Here is a 23344-nt window from a genome sequence, read left to right as displayed (position 1 = left end):
GAATTAAAACCACCACATTGTAGACTGAGTGGATTAGTAAAAAAGGTAATTTATCCGATAGGTTTACAGGATGTGGAACTGGAAACAGATGGAAACTACTACCACAAACTGTAAATTTGCAAACTCACCCAGGATTGTTTTCTTTAATTAAAAACTTTTATTCTCTACTTATAAACTGATTACTTTTGTGACTTTTAAGCAATAGTCTTTTATACTATGCTTCTTTATTCATTTGACATTGATTTATTGTTATGAGTCATTTTTATCATATTTTTAGGTAGTTTGTCTGAACTTAATTAAATTTCTAGGTAGTTTGTCCGAACTTCATTAACTTTCTTTTGCAATCACATAAATTTGGGTGTAGGTTACCAGCCTGCACGTGTTTACTGTAAATGATTTATTATTTGTTTCAAAATGCATCAATGTCATGAGAAGCATCATGTTCTGCAGTTGTCATTTCATACTTTTGTTACTTACAGTTATTTAATTTTATACATCATTCTCATTGATGCTCATAAAAATTTAACCAAGTAGCTGACTGGGTGGCTTCTGCACATTAATATGTTTTCAGCTTTTTAACTTTTATTTGGTCAATTAAATAGTTATTATGGTACTTGATATAATCGGTGGTGGTATCAAACTGAAAATAAATTTAAGTTACACTGTTTCCATCCTCCATGATTATACCTAAGGGCAACTTTACTGTTCCAAAATTATGTTCTGTGATTTTGATCTGCCTTATCATCAGGTCACCAACCAATCGGTGCACCCTGGTCACCGTGAGGATGCTGCACACTGTGGGGCTCATGTCAGTATAAAAAGAATGACACAGTTTGACAGGAATGCCTTTCAATGATACACAGTCTCTATTTTATTACAAATCACATTGGATCTGTTACCTCCTCTAATAGTGCTAGAAATCAATAATGCACTTCCTTTAAAAGACATTTATTGATTATTTTTACATTATATCCTAATCCTTGTCCTATGAGTGATTCAGTTGCTTGTACTCCTCAAACCTGTCTCTGAAACCAGTTTCGGCTAACTTTGTAATGCCGCTGCCATCACAATCCTGTGTTGACAACTACAGTCACCTCATAGTGACATAACAATTATACTCACATTCCAAGATTTGAGTTGTTAAACAAAAATTAAAACTTGTCACACACCAGGTATAGGGCCCCACTGTGATTGTAGAATTCACCTGAGATGAACTCTTTCAGAGAGATGGGAGGAGATGTACAAAATGTCACTATGCTCCAAACATAATCTTTACTATTGAAATTTTACAAAGAGGCCACCTTTTTTGTCCACTGCCTTTCAGCTGATGTGACAGCAACCAACTGGTTCATGCCGGTATAGGCCCAATTGTTATCAGCAAAGAAGCTTTGCCAGTAAAATCACATTACAGGGTTGCTTTATTTGTGAGATTGGGGCCTCTCAGAGCTGCGACTGAAAAATATCTCTCTCTTCTGTTCCAAGCCACCAGCTGCAGCAGTTGCTGAATAGCTTAGTTCCTTTATCTTTGAATTTTTCCCTTTTCCTGTGAGATGGGTCTGGGGCTGCTGGAGTTATCCCCTCTGACCTCCTGGCAATCCTTACCATGTAACCCAAAAGGATAAATAAACCAATATGGATTCTTTTTCTAAACTTCAGTACCATATATTAACTACAAGCCCACACAGATTTCCAGTCTTGACTACACCCTGTGGGGATGTACAACTGATCCAACGGCAACAGGTCACGTGGCAGATCTCAGCCTCACTTCTCTCAGCTCACTGTGGACTTATTTACATTGACCTAGTGGTAACTGGCTATTTTCCGGACACTGTTTTGGACTTCATTATTCCCTGCCATCAACATCTGGCTTGCAAAGAATATAATTTGGTGCTATTTCTATTCTTCCTGTGAGGGTTCACAAGAAACTAGTTTGTGGTCAAGAGCTTTTTATTCCGACAAACTTAGTTTGAGTTTTTTAGTAAAGCTCCACAGTACTTTAATGGACAAGAGAATCCATCTCTACAAATTCTTTGTCCCTTGTTAGTTCAAGAAGAGTCAAGATCTATTATGTTCTGTGTTTTATGTGTACCTGGTGTTCAATAAAAACTATGTTGTTCAACAACCAGTCTTACAACAGCTTTCTCACTACTGCAGCTCTAAGCATACTGACCAACTCAGTGAGTTCGTATAACAACTGCTACTAGCCTTTTCACTACTTCTTATGCTATTTGAAATGGAGGTTTATTTCTGGTTAGCTCTCAGATAAGACTATAGTCATATAACACTTTCACTCAAACACAATAAAAAAATGTAAGCCCCTTATCTACATCTACAACAAAAGAAACAATGGAAAATTCAGGATGGAATATAACAATACCAGAGAAGGAAAGTTGCTATTCACCATATAGTGGAGATGCTGAGTCAAGATAGGCACAACAAAAAGATTCACACAATTATAGCTTTCGGCCATTAAGGCCTTTGTCAGCAGAAGACACACACACTCACGCAAACACAACTTGCACACACGTATACAGTCTCAGAGAGCTGGCCGTGTGTGTGTGTGTGTGTGTGTGTGTGTGTGTGTGTGTGTGTGTGTGTGTGTGTGTGTGTAAGGCCTTCATGGCCAAAAGCTATAATTGTGTGAAGCCTTTTGTTGTGCCTATCACGACTCAGCATCTCCACTATACAGTGAGTAGCAACTTTCCTTCTCTACAACAAATGAGTACTACTGAAAACACAGTTTTCAAAATCTTTTTTCTAGCTCTCAGATTGAAAAAGGGGAAAATACCTTATACTGCCCTCAGAATCTTCCCACTGAACCTTCACTGATGCAAGTCCTTTCTTCAAGGTTCCTAGAATGATGGCTCGTCTGCCAGTTGGTTTGTGAATGCACTGTCCTCCCACTCGCAATCCGCTGTCCACACCACCAATCACAGCCATTGCTGGCCAAACCTGAAATAACATTTTCAAACTCCTGAACAGAAACATCACAAAGTAATACACATGTGCTGAAGCTCTGGACAGCACTCACTTCTTTGCATAACTGTTCCAGGTTTATTTTCTTGATCCAATCGTCAGTTTTCACATTTTGTTGTTGATCGACACCAGTGTCCACCTCCGATGGTGTTTCTTCTTTGGACTTTTCTGCTTCTTTGAGTTTATCATCTTCTTTGTCATCTGCAAAATATAAAAAGCAACTTCTTATAACAGGAATAATATTACTTTTAATTTTTTATTTTTGTACAATTCAAATCCAAATGCAAGACATTCCTCTGTGAAGAGTGTAACAATGACGATAATGATGCTTCTGTCATTATTTGGTTTTGCCTTACAAGCAAACAGCTTTAGAGGAATAGAATGAAGAGAGACAGTCAATACAATGTTCAATGACACTGTCAATGAAATCAGAGGAAAATAGCACTCAACTGAATGTTTCATGTGCAACACAAAAAAATCTAAGGAAACAATTATAACAACAAATTTGAGCAATAAAATAAAAATACATGCCTAAAGAAAGGGAAGCACTTGGAAGTAGAGGAGGAAAAGGAACAAAACTTCCTGGTTTGAAAGGATATGTGGTGTTATTTTAGTGATTACAAAATTGAATCACATTTACAACGAACTTGGCATTATGAGCCCACTTGTCAATACTATGTTACAACCCTCCTGGACACGCACCGATTTCATTGAGAATGGTATCATAACGTGATTGTGTTCTCTCCTGAGGTATGCTGGTCCACAACTGTTGTAACTGTCCTCGATATCCTAGATAATGGCACTGGGATGGAGTTGACATCTGAGTTGGCCCTGCATGTAATCTGTCAGTGACAGATCTGGGTATCTTGCTGGACACACGTGTAGCACATCACACCGACAGTTCATAAAGACATGTGTGGATGAGCATTGTCCTGTTGGAAAATGGCACCACGATATTGTCACACGAGATGCAACACATGAAGATGTAGGACGTCCATGACAAACTGTTGTGCCATCAGAGTTCCCTCAATCGCTACCACTGGTGATCTGAAGTCATACCCAATGGCTCCCCACATCTTGACACCAGGAATAACATCAATGCAGCTCTTCAAAACGTTGGAAAAATGGGTCCACTCTGTAGGCTGCACCCATACTTGCTGCAGTGAAGCTGAACACAATGTGCCACCATTTATCAGCAATCTCTACTTCCCAGTCACAGCACCAGTCCCAACACTGCCATTTGTGTTATGTTGTTAATGGCAACCTATGCATGGGACAGTAATTCTGTAGTCCACATGCTGTCAGTCTCTGGCCAATGCTATGGGATGAAACAGAATGTTGCAGAGAGCCCATTATGTGTTCTTAGATGCCAGGCCCTGATGTGAAGGTGTGGTAAGACATGGCCAACCAAAGCCTTGACGATGAGTATGCCTTGCATTACAATCCTATGCAGTCCAACAATGAGCCAGTGTCACATCCAAATGTACCACAAATCTGGCTGTGCATTATTTGACCAGCCAGTCTAATGGAGTACCACAATACAGCACTTTTGAAACTGTGATGATAATGCTGTCTCACATGAGTAAGTGGCATCTCTATGTCCTTCACAGTGATCATTCAACATTTGATGCTATTCACACCTCTTTATACCCTACCACTCCTGGTAACTTCCCTAAACAAAACCAACACTAATGCACTCTGGTGGCCATCCTACCTGTCACAGAGAATTGCAGCTCTTATCATTTATGTATCCACTGATGGTGTCCACATGAACAAATTTACACTGATGTCTGATCTAGTCTTTTGGGTGATTCACTTTTTTTGTCAGGCAACATATATAAAAGACAGAGTTGTCCTCCTCATCTGAACACTACAGTTCTTACTAGATTATGTGCCTCTGTCTTCTTTAAACCTCTTAACTGACTTACCCAGTAATTATAAGAGACTACAGTTAAACAATTAGCTGTACCTTGGTGAAACTAGATATTTTTCACATTAGCAAATCACTGCCACAGATGAAAGAAGCAATAACTGATAGGAGGAAATCCTACAATCGACCAATTTTTAGCAGGCATCAAGTCAGCAGTGTTTCAACTTTAAGCTAATAGTTCTCACATTATATTCTTTGTTTATGTGTTGTAAGCATATCATGACTACAGCTATGGTATGCCTAACATGATAACACACTGTGCCACAAGTGAGTACATAAGAGACAGTCATTTACTACCACAATGTCTCAGCAAACACTGGTCATGAGAGACAGCATCAATTTGTGGGACAAAATGAAGTATCACATGAACATACACTGACTGGCACTAGCCCCCCAGACCTAGTTTGGAAGCACGGCAGAGACTTACAGACGATGAGTCATATTTCCATATGCTGACCAACTCCATGCCTCATCGGATGAAGCAGGTAATTGGACTCACATTTACTCTGCTGTTTGCACCCTGAAGTCCTAGTGTATTGCAAAGTTACTATCTCTAAGTATAAGCCTGTTTATCACCCCATTTCATGCACAAAATAGAGTCTCTCATGTAGAATTCGTGGGACTGTTTAAAAAGCATTATCTCCATAAAACAGAAACCTGGTGGGCGAATAGCTTAAGCCAAGTAGCAACGTCAGTTTCGATTACAGGGTTACATGGAGGCATTCCTCCAGATGTTTGTAGTGTGAACTGCAGTGGGGGGCTTTACATTATCCTGCTGGAATACACCATTTAGTACCCCCTTCTCTGTTGGTCCATTACAGCCAGGGGATATTGGCTGGTACATAAGATCTACGAGCTCATATGAGTTGGTGTCTAAGAATCTTAGCACGAATGTAATTTTTCAACCTTATTGTGATGCACTGATTGTTTACCTGAAGCTTATTATGCATTACCTACATATGAGCTTGTAGATCTTTTTTTCTGCAAGTCTTTGTATCCGCTTTATAGTGATATACTCACGTGGTAAGCTGCACATGTTTAATAGTGACCATGTTTTTAGTTTATTGGCATCTTATACGGTACTTTTATACTTAGGACAATGAAGCATTTAATGGTTACTTATAATGCAAACTAGTGTTACCTATTGTCAGGTACCACCTTTTAGCCAGTTGGTTTTTAGACCCTAACTGACACATTCCTCAATTCACTTGTGGGAATTCAGAATGTCTTGACTACACCTGATGAGTATGCTTAGGACCCGATTAGTTTATCAGCGTGTCTGTGTTGTCCTTACTTCCCCATACAGTTTAGGGAGAATGTTATAATGATCTCACTAGAGACGAGTTTTGGTGTTCATGGAGATAGATGATGATACTTGCTTTATGGGTTTCAACTTTGACAATATGGTGGTCTTCACACACTCTTTTATCTATTATTTTTTTCCGTACCCACATCCCCTATTGCGACACAACTTGCAGTGTCTTAGTATTTATATGGTCTGGCATCTATAGATAGGTCACGTATGTATGAAGTTGTCAGCTGTGAACTTAGAGGACTCGCCTTGTTTAAGTAGTATTTGACTTTCTTGTTGATTTATTTCACTGTGGTAATGCCGACCTGTTAAGTGATATAAAGGAAACCTATCATATCTTTTATTCTAATTTACTGTACAATCTAGGCCACAAGATAGTTGTGAATATTCTTAGTGTTTGTTATGCATGCTATTTTCTCATAATATGTCGACTGCCATTGGGTTTCGCATCCAGTTATTTTTGATTCTGTGACAACTACTACTTGTCTTACCATCTGTGATATTGCCTAGGCTGTAAATATGCTACTATTGTATTTCATAGCTTACTGTGTGACATTTTACTTTAAATGAAGGTTGGTACTCATATGTACGAGGTGGTTCCTCATCTAAAAGAATTTTATGGGATTTTATTACTGTAACAAAAAATAAATAAAAAAGTAAGTAAGTAAGTAAGTAAGTAATAATAATAATAATAATAATAATAACAATAATAAAATGACAAGTTTTGTTTGTATGGAGTTCTTGATTATACACTACCTAGTGCTGACCTTTTTAATAAATTTACAAGTTCCCTTGCACATCTGTGATGTTAAATAGTTTTATGACTAACAAATATGTACACATGCTTTATTCTATTGTGCTGGATATACACAGAGGTTTGGTTTAATGCTACTAAAAATACAGTACAAACACATGTTTTAGTCTGTTGTGCTGGATGTACACACAGAATTGATTTAACACCATGCTTTCAACACCTTTAAGCTTAAGTAGTATTGTGATTATCTGTCACTTCTTGTAAGTTTGATTTGTATATCCTTATATTACTACATGTTTACTCTGTTATTATGCAGGGGCCTCAAGATGGAAAAATGAGTTGCTGAAACTGGTTGCTTTCAAAATAAAATATCTTAATGTGTACAAGCTATTGGTAAAGTTTATTGAATTGAAAAAAATTTGGTACCCTGGTCATGAAGGATATGTAAATAGGGTTTACAACTCATACCACATACTGGTGAGAATTCAGCCACTCTTCCACAATCACCAAATCAGTTCTGTTGTCATATTCAATAGCTCCCCCATGATTCCAGGAGTTGGGAGAGGCAGGTGTCTCAAGAATAGCTGCTTCTTGTGACCTTTCACCATATCATCAAAATACGTGCTGGTATCAGTCCGACCTCCACAAAACAGAAGTACAACTGATCACTGAACACCACAGAATATCTACATCTACATCTACATACATACACCACAATCCACCATACAGTGTGTGGCGGAGGGTACCTCGTAGCACAACTAGCGTCTTCTCTGCCTGTTCCACTCCCAAAGAGAATGAGGGAAAAATGACTGCCTATATGCCTCTGTACGAGCCCTTATCTCTCTTATCTTATCTTTGTGGTCTATCCACGAAATGTAAGTTGGCGGCAGTAAAATTGTACTGCAGTCAGCCTCAAATGCTGGTTCTCTAAATTTCCTCAGTAGCGATACATGAAAAGAACGCCTCCTTTTATCCAGAGACTCCCACCAGAGTTCCTGAAGCATTTCCGTAACACTCGCGTGATGATCAAACCTACCAATAACAAATCTAGCAGCCCGCCTCTGAATTGCTTCTATGTCCTCCCTCAATCCGACCTCATAGGGATCCCAAACGCTCAAGCAGTACTCAAGAATAGGTCGTATTAGTGTTTTATAAGCGGTCTCCTTTACAGATGAACATCTTCCCAAAATTCTACCAGTGAACCGAAGATGACTATCCGCCTTCTCCACAACTGCCATTACATGCTTGTCTCACTTCATATCGCTCTGCAATGTTACGCCCAAATATTTAATCGACGTGACTGTGTCAAGCGCTATACTACTAATGGAGTATTCAAACATTATGAGATTCTTTTTCCTATTCATCTGCATTAATTTACATTTATCTATATTTAGAGTTAGCTGCCATTCTTTACACCAATCACAAATCCTGTCCAAGTCATCTTGTATCCTCCTACAGCCACTCAACAACGACACCTTCCCATAATTGTCAATGTCCCAGTTAACTCTGGCTCTACACTATGCAAGTCGGTTGTCTGTGGAAAGACGTGATGTTAAATGGAGTATGGCAGCTCCAGATCTCAACCCAACTTCCAGTAATCTGTTCCCAATGGTTTTTGGTGCATATGCCTGTAATTTCTGGCATTTTTCAGTTGTTGTCATTTGTTAATTCATTGGAACCAGTTCAATAATCCTTCAATCTTCTTGTGGAATTGACTTGTGGAAGGGCCCATGCCTACTCTTCCTCCTACAGCATTGATCTGAGTCCATCTAATCACCATTCATTTTGCAGTACTCATGCTACAGCAAACTGTCTGTGTGACTTGTTGGTACAGTGCAAGTGATTTGACTTTTCTCAAAGTCCTACAGAGGGTGATAAGCTGCATGTACTCACACTCTGGCCCAGTGGAAAGTCCCATTAAAATTAGATTCGTCCAAGTTTCTGTTTTAAAGCATTTGGTCAAGGTGTTCATGATGTAGCACAGCCCATATCCAATACGGTATATAAATGACAACCAGTGTTTCTAGGAATAGCAGGCACTGTGGTTCAAGCCCTCTATAATACTTCATATTACACTTTACATTCAGTTATGAAGACACATTTAACAGTTTAAGAATAGGCTGTAGTATTGCTTTCTTCTTGGGACACTTCTGGTGTAAATACAATAGTACTGACAGCAACACAGAAAACACAGTATTCCACTGGTCTACTCATTTAGGGTACCTTTGATGCACAGATTCTGACTTCTGAAAGGTACAGAAGGCATATTTATTGATCAGCAACAACTACTAAAAGTTTAATTTCCATGAAAACGTTTAGTAATAATATCACAAGTAACAGCTCAGCCAGTGAGTATGAAAAAATTAGTCAGTCACTATACTCTAACAATATGTTTACATTTGTAGAAAAGCTTCAGTGTTGCAATCAAATAAACCTTTCAATATGAAATACTCTTACTGCTTACTCATAAACTATTAAGGATACTTTCATAACAGAGGGTATGAGATGTGACCAAAAAGTTATGAGAATACTTTAATTTTGCAGGCAAGGGTATACATGTGGTGTAAACATTTCAAAGAGGGTTGAGAAGACACTGAAGATGACTGCCGCCCTGGATGCTCCATCACATCAATTACTGACAACAGTGTGGAAGAAGTAAAGAAAATGGTGCTGGAAAATCACCGAATCAGCATCAGAAAGGTTGCTGATGATGTTGGCATATCCTTTGGCTGATGCCAAGCAATTTTATCAGAAGTTTTGGTTGGTTGATTGACTTGGGGGAGGGGACCAAACAGCGAGGTCATCAGTCTCATCAGTTTAGGGAAGCATGGGGAAGGAAATTGGCTTTGCTCTTTCAAATGACCCATCCTGGCATTTGCCTGAAGTGATTTAGGGAAATCACAAAAAACCTAAATCAGGATGGCTGGAAGTGGGTTTGAACCGTCATCCTCTTGAATGTGAGTCCAGTGTGCTGATCACTGTGCCACCTCACTCGATTGGAAGTTTTGAGAATGAAACATGTAGCAGCGAAGTTTTTTCTGAAATTGTTGAATTTCAACCATAAAAGACATCACATAGACATCATTCAGGAATTGCTGAATGAGGTCAACAATGATCCAGAACTTCTAAAGGAGGTTATAACAGGTGACGAAACATGGGTATATGAACGTGATGTTGAAACCAAGGCCCGGTCGCCCCAATGGAAACTGCCTGGTGAGCTTCCAACTGTTTTCTTTGATTACAATTGGAAAGTGCATTATGAATTCCTGCCTCATGGTCATACAGTCAATAAAGAGTAGTACCTGGAAGTTACACTGATCAGCCAGAACATTATGATCACTTACCTAACAGCCAGTTTCTCCACTTTTGGCATGCATAACTGCCGTTATGTGTCTTGGTAGGTAGCTAGAGGGAGTTGGCACCATATCTGCTCACACAAATCATCTCATTCCCATAAATTCTGGGGATGGAGGGGGAGGGGGTAGGGGGGAGGGGGGATGGAGAGAGGGGGAGAGGGGGGGGAGGGAGATGGGGGGTGCACATCAAGTGGAACTCACCATTGTGTTCCTCAAACCACCCCACCTCACTCCTGGCCTTGCCATGGGGTGCATTATCTTGCTGAAAATGCCATTGCCATTGGGAAACATGATCATCATGGAGGGATGTACGTAGTCTGCAACCAGTGTACAATACTCCTTGGTTGTCATGGTGCCTTGCACAAGGCTCACCAGACCCATGGATGCCCACACTAATGTTCCCCGGAGCATAATGGAGCCGCCACCGGCTTGTCTCCATCCCTTAGCACAGGTGTCAAGGAGCTGTTTCCCTGGAAAACAACAGATTTGTGCCCTCCCACTGGCATGACGAAGAAGGTATCAGGATTCCTCAGACTATGCAACACATTGCCACTGTGCTACTGTCCAGTGCCAATGGTCATATGCACATTTCAACCGAAGTTGCTGATGTCATGGTGTTAACATTAGCACTTGCACGGGTCATCGGCTTTGGAGGCCCATTGTTATGAGTGTTCATTGCATTTTGTGTTGAGACACACTTTTACTTTCACCAGCATTAACGTCTGATGTTAGTCCCACCAGAGTTAGCCATCTGTTCCATTTTATCAGTCCCTCCCAGCCTACAATGTCCACACCTGTAATGAGGAGTGGCCGCCCAATCCCACGACGTCTGGACACGGTTTCACCTTGGTTTTACCACGTGTTGAGGACAGTCACCACAGCACTACTCGAACACCCAACACGTCGTGCAGTTTCTGAAATGCTCATGATGACTCTCTGGGCCATCACAATCTGTACTCCGTCAAGCTCAGATAGATTGAGTGCCTTCCCTGTTCTACAATGGACAGCACGCTCACTGATACTACATACACTGTGTGTGTGCTGTTATTGCCTGGACAGGTTTATATTGATAGCATGTTGAGTTGTTCTGGTTGATCAGTGTATGTGCCATTTGTGTGAAGCAATACAAAGAAAACAACCAAAATTATGGCTGAACCACCCACAGAAATTGCATCGTAGATGAGAGAAAAACAGAATCGCTGAAGGAGATGAACACCATAATGAAAAGTGAGTTCCAGAAGTGCTTTCAAGATTGGAAAAAGCACTGGCACAATTGTATTATATCTGAGGGGGACTAATATGAGGGGGACAAAGTTGATGCTGATTATGATGATGATGAACAAATAATGATTCTTTAAGAAAAACAAAATTCCTGTTACTCTTTCATCACACCTTGTATAGTGTAATATGAACCATTACAGAAGGCTTGACCCACAGTCTGGTATTGCTAAAAATGCTACCTGCTAATTTTTCATGCATCAATACACAACTGACAACTGTAATGTATTTAGGGCATAAAGTACACAGTGCCTGCAACTATTATTAATACTTTTACACGCAGCACTGTCTGCCAGCCATGCAGCAGCAGCGCCACCTAAGCGGCCAGCCAGCCAACGGCCGCTAGACTCGGACTCAGTTCTGATTTGACTGTTAAAGTGTACACACGTCTTACTTTGTTTACTTGATCTGTGACTTACATGTATTGTGTCGTCCTTGAAATATATTTGTATAACTTGAAGTTATAACAATTTTGTTCCTTTTCTTCATCCTGATCATTTTCTGTGTTGCGGATTCCTGTTAAATTTGTTGCTGAGATAAAAGTGGAGTGAGCTGACAGAAAGTCATAAATTCGAATGGTGTCATCTGCAGTACATGAAATGTTTTGCATTTTTATTAATTAAGCAATTACTGATCCATTTCCTTCAACGGCCACAAAAACATCTTGTTCTTGAGCTTCAAACCCCACTTTGCTGAAGCACTTGGCAACACTTTCAGACTTCATTTCCCTTACTTCCAAGCCAATCCAATTTACTGCATCCAGGACAGAAACTGACCATGCAAGAGCAAATGCACTTTATGCTTCTTCAACACAAAGAATACAAGACTGCATCTACAATCACACATAATGGAACTTGAATGTGTAAATAACCCCCTGGTCCATTGGTTGTGGCAGGAACTAAGCCAGTTTCACATTTGATTACTTGACTTTTGGGTGGCATGTTGCACTGTATTGAAAAGGAAAACTTGTTAATTTCCTGTTTTCATTTTAGTTTTGGATATCCCAGCCATTCTTCTGTAAGACTGCACACCATCCACACCTTTTTATTTGTTTTGCCATGTGACTAGAAGGTTACTGAAGTCTATGTTTTCGAAACAACGTGGTTTTGCTGCCTTTCCAATCACCACTGGCTTCCCCTTTACATGTATTATGTTTCCACACAGCAGTACAGTGAGTCTTTCCTTGGACATTTTCCCACCAGTGCGTTTTTCACCTCAGATTGCTAGAGATTTTGAAGGCAGTGCACGATGAAACAGACATGTTTTATCGGCTCTAAACACATCTTTCGGGTCATAATTCACAATTAAGACATACAGTATTGTCTTACGTTCTGTTGCTACACTTTCCTACTCATCCTTAGATTACCCAAAAAGTTCATCCACGCGATGTTGTGCCTAGCTCTGAAACTGTCCAGCCTTCCCATGTGTGCCTAAACCCTGTATTTCCAAGCCCTTTCGCTCATTATGCAACGTGGGTCCAGACAAAGGGAAGTTACTTTCCCATGCACTTATGAACCACTCCCACATTATTTCATTAATTTCTTCATTTCCTGTCTTCTTCGACTTTCTTTTCATTTGCCCATCCCTAATCATCCATTAATCCATTATCTTATTCTTGTTTCTTAAAGTATCGTAAATTTGTGTTTTATCGCATTTGAAACACAACATTATTTTGTGCACTTATTCTCAATCGTCTCGATTACCTCAAAGTTTTCATTAAATGTAAGTGTTAGCAACATATACTTCTCGTTCAACATCATTTTATCACTTAAAGCACTACTAATCAACTGAAACGGACAGAAAATAATGTAGTTAGTGCATATCTTTGGAATGCTTGACCTTGCTGGGTAAAACCATTGTTTATCAGAACAACATTCACCTCTTTCATTGCACAATTGCAGCAGTGTCCACAGTTGCACTACAATGTTCCAGTGTGCCCCCCCCCCCCCCCCCCGCCCGCTGCGACAATAACAATGGAAAACCAGAAACCCCAACAAACAGAGTGCTCACGAACGAACCATTTCCTTTGATGTACCGACGCTATGCGTTAAATTGTTCACTGTTGCACAGAGTAGTGCAGCTTGATGTCCACAGCATGTATCCTCTTTTCTTAGTTTTGCGCCACTTAGCAGCATTGTCAAGTGTGTTAAAAGTAGCGTTCTTGGAGAGTCATGAATAATTTTCCACATTACACAATGAATTATTAATAAAGTCTTAAAATTGGTGTTCCGTTTCCGCTTAAGACTCGTTCTGCTTCATAAGAAAAAATTATCGTGTAAAAGTGTATTGAATGTATTGGGACTGAAATACTGCTACAGTCTGGGCAGATTTCTGACTTATACACATTCCGTGTTGATCAAGTTTTACTGTATTTTTATGTTCTTCATTTGACAAGTGATCTTCAGACAAATCTAAACATCTATGATATGATTATCTTTACATGAGACTGAAATTGGAAAACAGTTTCTTTCACAACCAGATTTTTATTTCTCAATACATGAAGATTTTGAGCACATTAAATAAGTAAGGTGATCTAATTTTCTATTTTATTTATTTTTTTAAATGCTTAAGAGATGGTCACGGGATTCAATATATTCCTGAAATTATTTTATCATTGACTGCTTGTTAATTCAAGCATTTTTGGGAAGATGGAATTATATACATTAATAATATACTCTTGTGCATTTCCTTGCGTTATTGGTAGATGTTGGTAGACAATGTACAGGACTGTTCTCACACAGGAAAAAATCTACAAGTTAAACTGGGAGAACACAACAGGTAATGATGCATGCTATGCAATCAAAGTACTTGTTTGGAAACTTTCCATTCAGAACATCACACTCTGAATGTGCCAAATATGAGAGCCAGTCACAATGCTGATACTGCATCCAATCTTAATCATACAATGGAATGTCTTCCACCAATTTGTTAATGTAAATTAAGAAAACAAGTGTGTTTGGCCCCATTAAAAATTCTTTTGATGAAATATGGTCCATTTTTCCCCAAGTATAACACTGAATATTTACATTCCAGAGATATTAGTGAATGACCTGTCAAAACCATTTCTGATTTTCTCCTGCCCAGTAATGCCTTTGCATGCATTTACTTTTCTGTGACTCATAAAAATGGACTCATCACCTAACAACACTTCGTTGAAGAATTTTCTACCAGTTCATGTCTGCCATTGTGCCAACTCACAGAGTAAAATGATTCTGAGAATCATTGGCTTTAAGAACCTGATGCAATAATATATCTTAAGAATGAACACAATGACAATGGAGAATTAATCAGACAATGGATTTTGAAATGTCAGCTCCAGCTACAGTTCGTTGACTACTGGCTTGGGGATTCACCTCTACAGCAAGCAAACAGCAATTACATCATCTTCAGGTGGGTGCTGATTAGCCCACTTTCATGAAATAAGTCAACCACATTATTGATAGTGGAGCAACCTAGATATCAGAAAATTTATGAAGCTGAAACAGTTCTGCATTTTGAGATATTTGCCTTGCTTTATCACAGCAAAAGGCTTGCTTTCTCACATCAATCTTTCCCATCTGATCACATATTTTCACTTTCCATTACTGGACTTTATGCAGCTGAGTTAAAAATGCCAAGAGGACAATTTACTGGACAAGCTAAACCATAAAAACAGATGACTCGCCACACACATGGAGTGAAGGAATTGAGTGAAAAACCATGCCATAGAAACAATTTGGAATATCCAAGCACAAATATAGTCTGTTAATCGCAGAGTATATAGTCCATCAAGAGAGTCAGAGTCAGTACCAAGTCACAAGAAATAGTTTGAATCAAACATAGCAATTGAGATGTTGATAGAAGTGCAATCATGACGAGAAGTGCCACCAAACAGTTGGATGTAGACTAAAGCAAGCAGCTCAGTCTATGTTTCATGTTTTAGCCATTGGTGACTCTGTTGCAAGACACTAACGAATCTGCTTCAAGGTAATCATATCAGACATGCAGAGATCAGTATGAAGATCACTTGTCAGAAGATGAATGTAAAAATATGGAGATGGAACCCCTTTTTAATGCTAGTGATCACTGAATGTTTTCAGAATATGTCATTCAAATGAGTTTTGGAAGCACAAGCTTATGGGGATTTTGGAACCAGACAATCTTTACCTGAACAATTTTCTTGTCACATTAAGACTAATACAGCCACCACAGATGTCCGAGTTAGATGGAACACTTTGTATATTCAAAAAGTGTACTAGATAATGCTGATTAAATTTTGTTATACACATTTTAGAAATTTTTTAACACTTTCTGATACCTGTCCAAAACACCTGTTTTGCTAAAAATGTAAAAATTATTCAGTACAAGGATAGTTACCTCGATTGAGTTTCTCCATCAAAATCTGTAGTGAAGTTTTTCCATCTTTGGCACTTGTATGTGGTAGTAGTTCTCGAATCTGATTCAGGCGCTCCACCAGACATTCACTCACCTACAAAATATTACACATTACGATAACAGGGAAACTACATTTTTATGCAATTAACAGTTAGAAACCATACTATATTGGTCCTACCAGATGTGTCCAGCTTTCCATGGTGTTAAGTTTCCTAATGAGTGAAACATATGATTCTGACAATACTGCTGCTTGAGGTGCGCACAACGGCTCCCCTGGGAACATTTCCCTTGGAGCCCCTCGTACCTGCATGTCTGTTATTTTGACCTGGAATAACATCACAATTATATGAAGAAAAACAATTACACAAAGAACAATAACATGAATTGGGTAGTTTGTTGGTCAAGGAAGGTTAAAATCTCTAAGCATCAATCAACATTTCATCCTTGCGTAAGAACATTTCAGCATGTGAGAGATGGGTATAACTGGGGTGAAGAAAGAAGGTAGAAGGATGTCAGACAGGAAAGTTGATACTGATCAGGGGAAATAAATATGCTGAGCAACCATGGTGATTTGAGAGAAAGGGGGAATCACCTTTATATATCAGAGTATTAGAGGGGAAAAAACAACAACAATATTAATGAACTACTTATCCGTTTACTTAATCTAGAATGTCAAAAGGAAGCTGATATACTATGGCTGTCTGAGCATCATACCAATACACGTATCCATGTGTTAAACACAGATACTATAAATTAGCAACTCATTTCTGTAGGAGAAATATGGCGAAAGGAGTAGTTGTCATACGTGTGAAAAATACAATTAACTTCAAATTTACTGATATCAGTACTTTCTGCCTAGCTTGCTGCTACTGGAAAAGTAATTCATAATTGTTATGGTATGTTTATAAGTGGACTACGATATAATAAGTTTCTAGAATTCTGAAGAAAAACTTCACACTATATCCATTATATTCAAAGATAGCCTAGAACACTTTTAGAGGCAATCAAATACAGCCGTGTGGAGTGCATCTATCATGGTACAATGGTACGTAATAAATTTGTAGGATATAGAGAAATTATTTGCTAAATTATGTGTACAGACTATGGTGAAAGCTTCTACTTTAAGTCACTTTGACAAGGAGCAGATTGTCATAGCTCAACCACAGGGTACAAATTTCACAAAATTGTGTGATTTACCATATGTTCGTGTGACCATTTTTAGCATCTGAAGTAAGTACATAAATTACAATGAAATCACTAGCACATAACAATGTACTGAACATACATGCCTTAACCAGAAATGAGTAAAATGAATGTTTGCCTATCTACAAAGGGGCACAAGCAAAATATTCCACATTTTTCAGTTATATTCCATTTTGGTTATTTGCTCTGATTATTCAACAATATTTCTGTAACATAGTTATAATTTACTTGTCATTTCTCCAGCATTTTAATTTTAGACTTCTGAGTGGTAAGTTAGTTGAAATGAATGGAATTCTTGGTATGGATACTGGCTTGCCTTTTTCTTTTCCAATTAATATTTCCACTTCTATCATGTTATTTAGAAGCTTTCTTGTGAAGGCATAGCAGGAACATAGAGTGAATTTAGGAATTTTATTGGAAAGTTTCATCTTGGTTAATAACAGATTTATATGTTTTTTTTCTTTCTCTGGTATCATATTCTGTATGCACTAAATACTTGTTAAACTTATTCACTTGTTGCTGCTAATATTGTCTGCTCACACAACCATTGTTTGTTTATATTGTTTCCCTCTATACACAGATACGCTTTTCAGAGGGTTTATTCCTCTGTCTTTATGATGCTGACAACTCATCTGTTAAGACAATTTTGCCATAGTGCAGATCAATGAAATATGTGCTGCTTGCAAGGTGTATTCTATAACACTCAAGCTTATTCTAGAGAACATTAGAAGACATTTGTTTATGATCAACAATATTCATAAAAGCTCATTAACATTAAAGAACAACATCAAATTTTTTCCACTGAAAAACACGCTGAAGAAATGAAACCGTGGATGGGTTGGTACCATCTTGATGAGATGACCACTTCAAACACTTATCTCTCCACAAGCACAACAGTTACCACTGGCACAACTATTATAGTGCAGAACAGGGGAACCATGGATAGCACAAGATGCAAAAGCCAGTGGTTGACATGGATGGTTTACATTATACCTAAAAGTATTCATTTTATTTTTTCTCACCAGCTGACTTTATTTGTGTGCCAGAGTTGTGCATTTAACCATTTGTGGTAAATATATCATGGTTTCTTGACAAAGGAGATTTTTCCTAGAATGTAAATACAGAGAACTGGCAATACAGTGAGTTCATTACAAAATTTTTTTGTTGCTGATTGCATAGGTACTTTTTCCATTTTTATTTTTACTTTAGCCACCCAGAAAGGGATGTTATGTTATTACTGAGTGTTCCAACTAATATACACAGTTATCAGAGTGTTTACATCACTTGGCTTCCTGAAGATTCTGAATGTGTAGCAGCGACTACCCAGTTTTTTAGCAGTTTCAATCTTTGGTGTCCTGACTTAAGAGTACTGTCTATCTACATTTCCAAAAACCTCATCTCTGGCACTTTTTCAGTATCTTTTCGATTAATTTTTAAGGGTTCCACGTGAACAGGGTGGTTCTGGATGGTTAGAAGTGCACATGAGCTATGAGAGGAGAGTTTCAGTTTTGTCACTAATCTTGTACTTCATTTGCAGAGATGAGTCAGATTGGATGAGCAAACTGCTGTATTTGGACACGCAGACTGATTGTTAGATACAACACCCCAGTGGGTTGTCAGTTTGCAGGCCTTCTGGTGCTGCATTAACAAGGAACAACTGCAAAAGTTTAGGATAGCCACAACAACACAGCAGGCCAGGACAACAACAAGAGCTGCTTATTATTATCAGAAACTCAGGATGCCATCACTACCTGTGCTTCTCTTGCCGACAGGCGAAATTCCTATCACTGACAGGAGGTGCAACCGGCATGGAGCTATTTACCGCAACAAAGATCACATGCCAGAAAATAGTTAACATTGTGTATATCTGTGGAAGCAGTACATAAGCTGGTGCACTGCCACAGATAGCTAATCTACATCAGGAGTACATTTCGGATCTTACAGTGACAGCTCAGTGATGCCTCATTCAGAGTACACTCCCCACCACTGCTGCTGATTAGGGAGGACCTTTCATCTCAGCAGACACTGACCTGGGATTTGACTAGCTGGACTTTATTCATTGTGCCTTGCAGTCCCAGCCTAGGCCTTGGGCTATGCCTCTGTGTTAGTGCAACACCACAGACTTCTATCTGGACTGGTATGAAAATCAGCTATAAGATTGTAACTAGATACTTGACCTTCAGGAGGTTCTTGTGCTTTCTATAACAAACTAATCAATCTCAGGTGGCTTAGTGAGAAGTGTATTCATTATGAGTTTTCTGGAGTAAATGAATTATTACTTTCTGTCTATTTGGCAGCTATTATTTTCTGTGTGTACTATACCTGGTCACAACTGAATTGGCAACGAGGCTTAAGAACAAGTTTTACCCAAGTTCTATTGCGTAGATATTGAGCCTCCCAACCATTCCCCTTTTTCCCAGCTCTTGTCTTACCAATGACTGACCCTCCCATTTCATTCTGGCTCTGTTATCTAGTAGCATCACTTATCTGGAACATACAATTCACTAGCCATTATCTGTAGCTGATTTCACTTCAACTTCAGATCTTGCACGGCCAGGTCTACTTATTTTTTCCCTTTGACCTGACCTGTGTCCCTCTACTGTGTCTGTGTCTTTTTCTCAGTTGTTCATATGCCAGCTGATTTTTCTTCAAGATTTCACTTCCTCAATGTGTGTTTTGGGTTCTATTTCCTCATACAGTACTGCAATTTGTCATCTGTCATGACTTACCTCAGGATCTTTTGCAAACTGTTCTCATGTTCCCCTGCATGATCTACATTGCCATCTGTTCTCGTGTTCTTCAGAATTATCTTCATTTCCATCTACTCTCAAATCTTCATGCACAACCTTCATTCTCGTAGGCTCTTGTGCCTGATACACTTTCCAGTTATTCTCAGGTGCTTCACCATTCTTCCATTCTACAGTGTTTGATTACATCCTCCCGTTGAGCGTGTGTCTAGACTGCCTGCCATGCATCACCATTTTCACAATGATTCCTGCCTCTCATCCAATGTAAATGGGCAAAAGGGACTGTTCACCCATGATTCTCACCCTAGTCTTGAAGTCTTCTTGCTTCCTGTCCCATCTTGTTTGGTGGTGAAGGTTCCACCCATGCACCATTGCTACATTTCATATCAGTCTTTTCGTGACGGGGTTCCCATTTTTCATGTTATCAGCACCCCTTCATTGGCATTTTTCAGCCTTCTATGTGATGGTCCAAGTTCAGGCAATCTCTCCAGTACTTGGGGGTGCTCGTGGGCAGTGCACATGTGTGTTTGCCTGCTGACAACACTGCCAGACCCCCCAGTCCCACCTCCAAAGAGCACTCATTTCATTTGGAGGCAACCTCATGACAATGTCACTGCCGCTTTTGCTGCACAACTGTGGGTGATACCTTCCATTCCCAGCCCCCCACCTTGCCAGCTCTGTCCAGGCATCCATGCTCATACTGCCACAACTGTCATATTTCTTCCCAACCTGTTTAGTCCTCCTCTTGTGGGCCTTCAAGCCCCTATGACACTATTAATACTCAGGCTCTCTGTCCATCCTCCAGGTTCTACCTGTGCTTTTTGGCACACTTCGTCCCATTGTTTACGATGCTCCTAGCTTGTTGCTTCAGCAGCGTCTTTCTCCTGCACCCATGGTTCCAAACCTTCTGGCTCCAGTCCAATTGGTACACCAGTCCTTTTATTTCATAAATGCCATTATGTATTTTATGAAGCTTCCCTCCTCTCTGCTGCATTCATCAGCTGGTGCCTGCTGGTTGATCCACCACTGCCACCACTGGTACAAGGAACTTCTCTCTGCTGATCTGTCACTGTCCAGGGTCTTGGGTGGCAGACCTCAGTGCCACAGTCAACTCCCCAGACCCCAGCAGTCAAAGTGTTGCCCAGAGGAGGGGGAGAGGGGTGCCTGCAGAGTCGCTGCCACCAGTCTCTCACTGGTTGACAGCCAACAACCTTTTCTTGATGGAAGGGATGCTGTATCCTGACACACAGTCTGATAGCAAGATAATAAATCCAAATCAGTTGCTGGCTCACGGACACAACAGTTCTGGATGGCCACAACAACACACCAGGCTAAGACAACAACACCTGCTTGTTATTACTAGAACCTCAGAACACTGTCACTGCACACTCCCCTTCACCGATAGGCAGCGTTTCTATCATCCACAGGAGGTGCAGTCGCTCATATCTACTTATCTCTGTGAAGATCACGTGTCTGAAAATAGACTGCACTGTGTATATATACTAGCATACAGCCACAGACAGCTAGTCTATGTCGGGAGTACATGATGGGCTTTACGCCAACTGTCCTGTGGCACCTCATTTAGAGTACTCTCTGACCACTGCTAATCTAGGAAGATTAGATTATATGCAGTTTTTGTTCCAATTGATTCACAGTGAGGAGATCCTCTGGAATGGGAGACAAGGATCTTTCATCTTGGCAGATATCGACTGGCCAGTTTGGGATTCAACCAGCTAGACTTCATTCATTGTGCTTAGCAGACTACTATCCCCGTCCCGGCCTTGACCTTGGGCTACACTTCTGTGTTAGTGTATCACCATGAACTTCTATCTGGAACTGGTGATGATAATCAGTTATCAGACTGTGACCAGAAACATGATCTTCAGGAGTTTCTTGTGTTTACTGTGAATAAATCATTGCAGTTTTATTATTTTATTATTATTTTCTGCCTACTTACAGCTGTATTTACTGTGTGTACTGTAACGAGTCACAACACAATTTTTGTCATCTTCAAATCTTCAATGGGAGATTTAAAGGAAGGTTACAGACAAAAACAAGAAGAAGAAAGGGCCCAGTACCGAGTCATGTGGGGCTCCATTCAGTGATGAGGGAGATGCCCCCCTCCCTTTCATAACTAGATCTGATGGATAGTTGTGGGATAAGAAGGCATTGGAAATACTGTTGATGAAGGTGTTGAGATATTTGGCGGCAGAGTAGATAGGTTAGCTGCAGACACCTAGGCCGTAGGCTAGGAAGGATTTGAAGTGGAAAGAATGTTAGTTGTCAAAGTGGAGGTACTGGTGCTTATTATAGTAGGTGTCGCGAACAATGGCGGGTGAGTTTAGGCTCATTCTACACACCTATGTCATGCTTTCTCTGACAACCAATGAGTGTTCAGGAGTTTTCTGAGCATTTTCATGTATATTTTGCAGTCAATGAGAGCATTAAACTTGATTGAAGTGGGTTATTTAAAGAATTTTTATTCCATTTGTTGCAACTCCTCATCAGTGATGGTGGTGATAAATGACAAATTCAACACAAGCAAGTTAGACACATAATTTGCAGAATAAATTCTTACTTTTAGTGGAAAGCATGTGTACGCGCTTGCCACAGCTGTTGCCTGGAACTGGTAACAATGTGACTCCTTCCACTTGCACAAATTGCCAACATTCATGTATCGAACTACTGTTGATTTGATATGGACCCAGTTTTGGTGTGTCCTTCAAAGAGGTGGAGGTCAATTTCAAGGAAAGTATGAGATGGAATCTACTCACTGGAAAAATGGACGAAATATGTTGATCTAAGAGAGTGGTCATACTGAGGGATTGAATAAGTATGAGGGTTGTCACATAAGTAAGTTTCCCTATTTCACAAAAAAATTTACACAATTTATCATGTTGAAATAATTTTACTGGCACTGTACAATGTTTCTGTTACTTTTCTACATAGTTACCATGTTATTCCAAGTATTTTTGGTAATGTGACAAATTTTTCCAGTCCAGTGCAGTAAAAAGTCAAGTCGTGTGTTTGTAACCAGCTGTTCACTATTAATGTGACTTCATCATCAGTGTTGAAGTGCTTATGTCCAAGTTGACCTTTGAGTTGGCGGAACCTGTGAAAATCACTTGGGGGCAAGATCTGGTAAATATGGATGATTCAAGAACAGTTCGCAGTTGAATCTTTCAAGCTCCGCCTGGATCATTCGAGCTGCATGAGGTTGACCATTGTCATGAAGGAAGAGAACTCAGCAATACAGAAGTCCAGGCAGCTCATAGATCCCTCAATGCCTTACAGTACCTCTGTGCATTTATTGTGGTGTTGTGGGACTCTTAGTGAATGAGCAAAACCCAAAGATGGTTGTCACAACTTTCCCTGCTGAATGTGTGACCTTTGCCTTCTATGGAGCACTTTTGC

General features: G+C 39.6%; 1 protein-coding gene across 1 annotated transcript in view; it reads right to left on the bottom strand.

The window, feature by feature from the left end:
- Window positions 1-23344, bottom strand: part of LOC126198416 (probable E3 ubiquitin-protein ligase HERC1) — a 747204-nt gene that overhangs the window by 369072 nt on the left and 354788 nt on the right. The window contains exons 30-33 of the mRNA XM_049934719.1: window positions 16159-16305; window positions 15963-16074; window positions 3032-3177; window positions 2789-2952 (exon numbers count right to left, since the gene is read on the bottom strand). Of these exons, the coding sequence (XP_049790676.1) occupies window positions 2789-2952; window positions 3032-3177; window positions 15963-16074; window positions 16159-16305 (569 nt within the window). The remainder of the gene's footprint in view (window positions 1-2788; window positions 2953-3031; window positions 3178-15962; window positions 16075-16158; window positions 16306-23344) is intronic.

The sequence above is a fragment of the Schistocerca nitens genome, chromosome 8 (assembly GCF_023898315.1).
Source record: "Schistocerca nitens isolate TAMUIC-IGC-003100 chromosome 8, iqSchNite1.1, whole genome shotgun sequence".
NCBI classification, from domain to species: Eukaryota; Metazoa; Arthropoda; class Insecta; order Orthoptera; family Acrididae; genus Schistocerca; species Schistocerca nitens.
The sequence above is the reverse complement of the archived record's forward strand: the minus strand, read 5'-3'. Positions and strand labels throughout refer to the sequence as shown.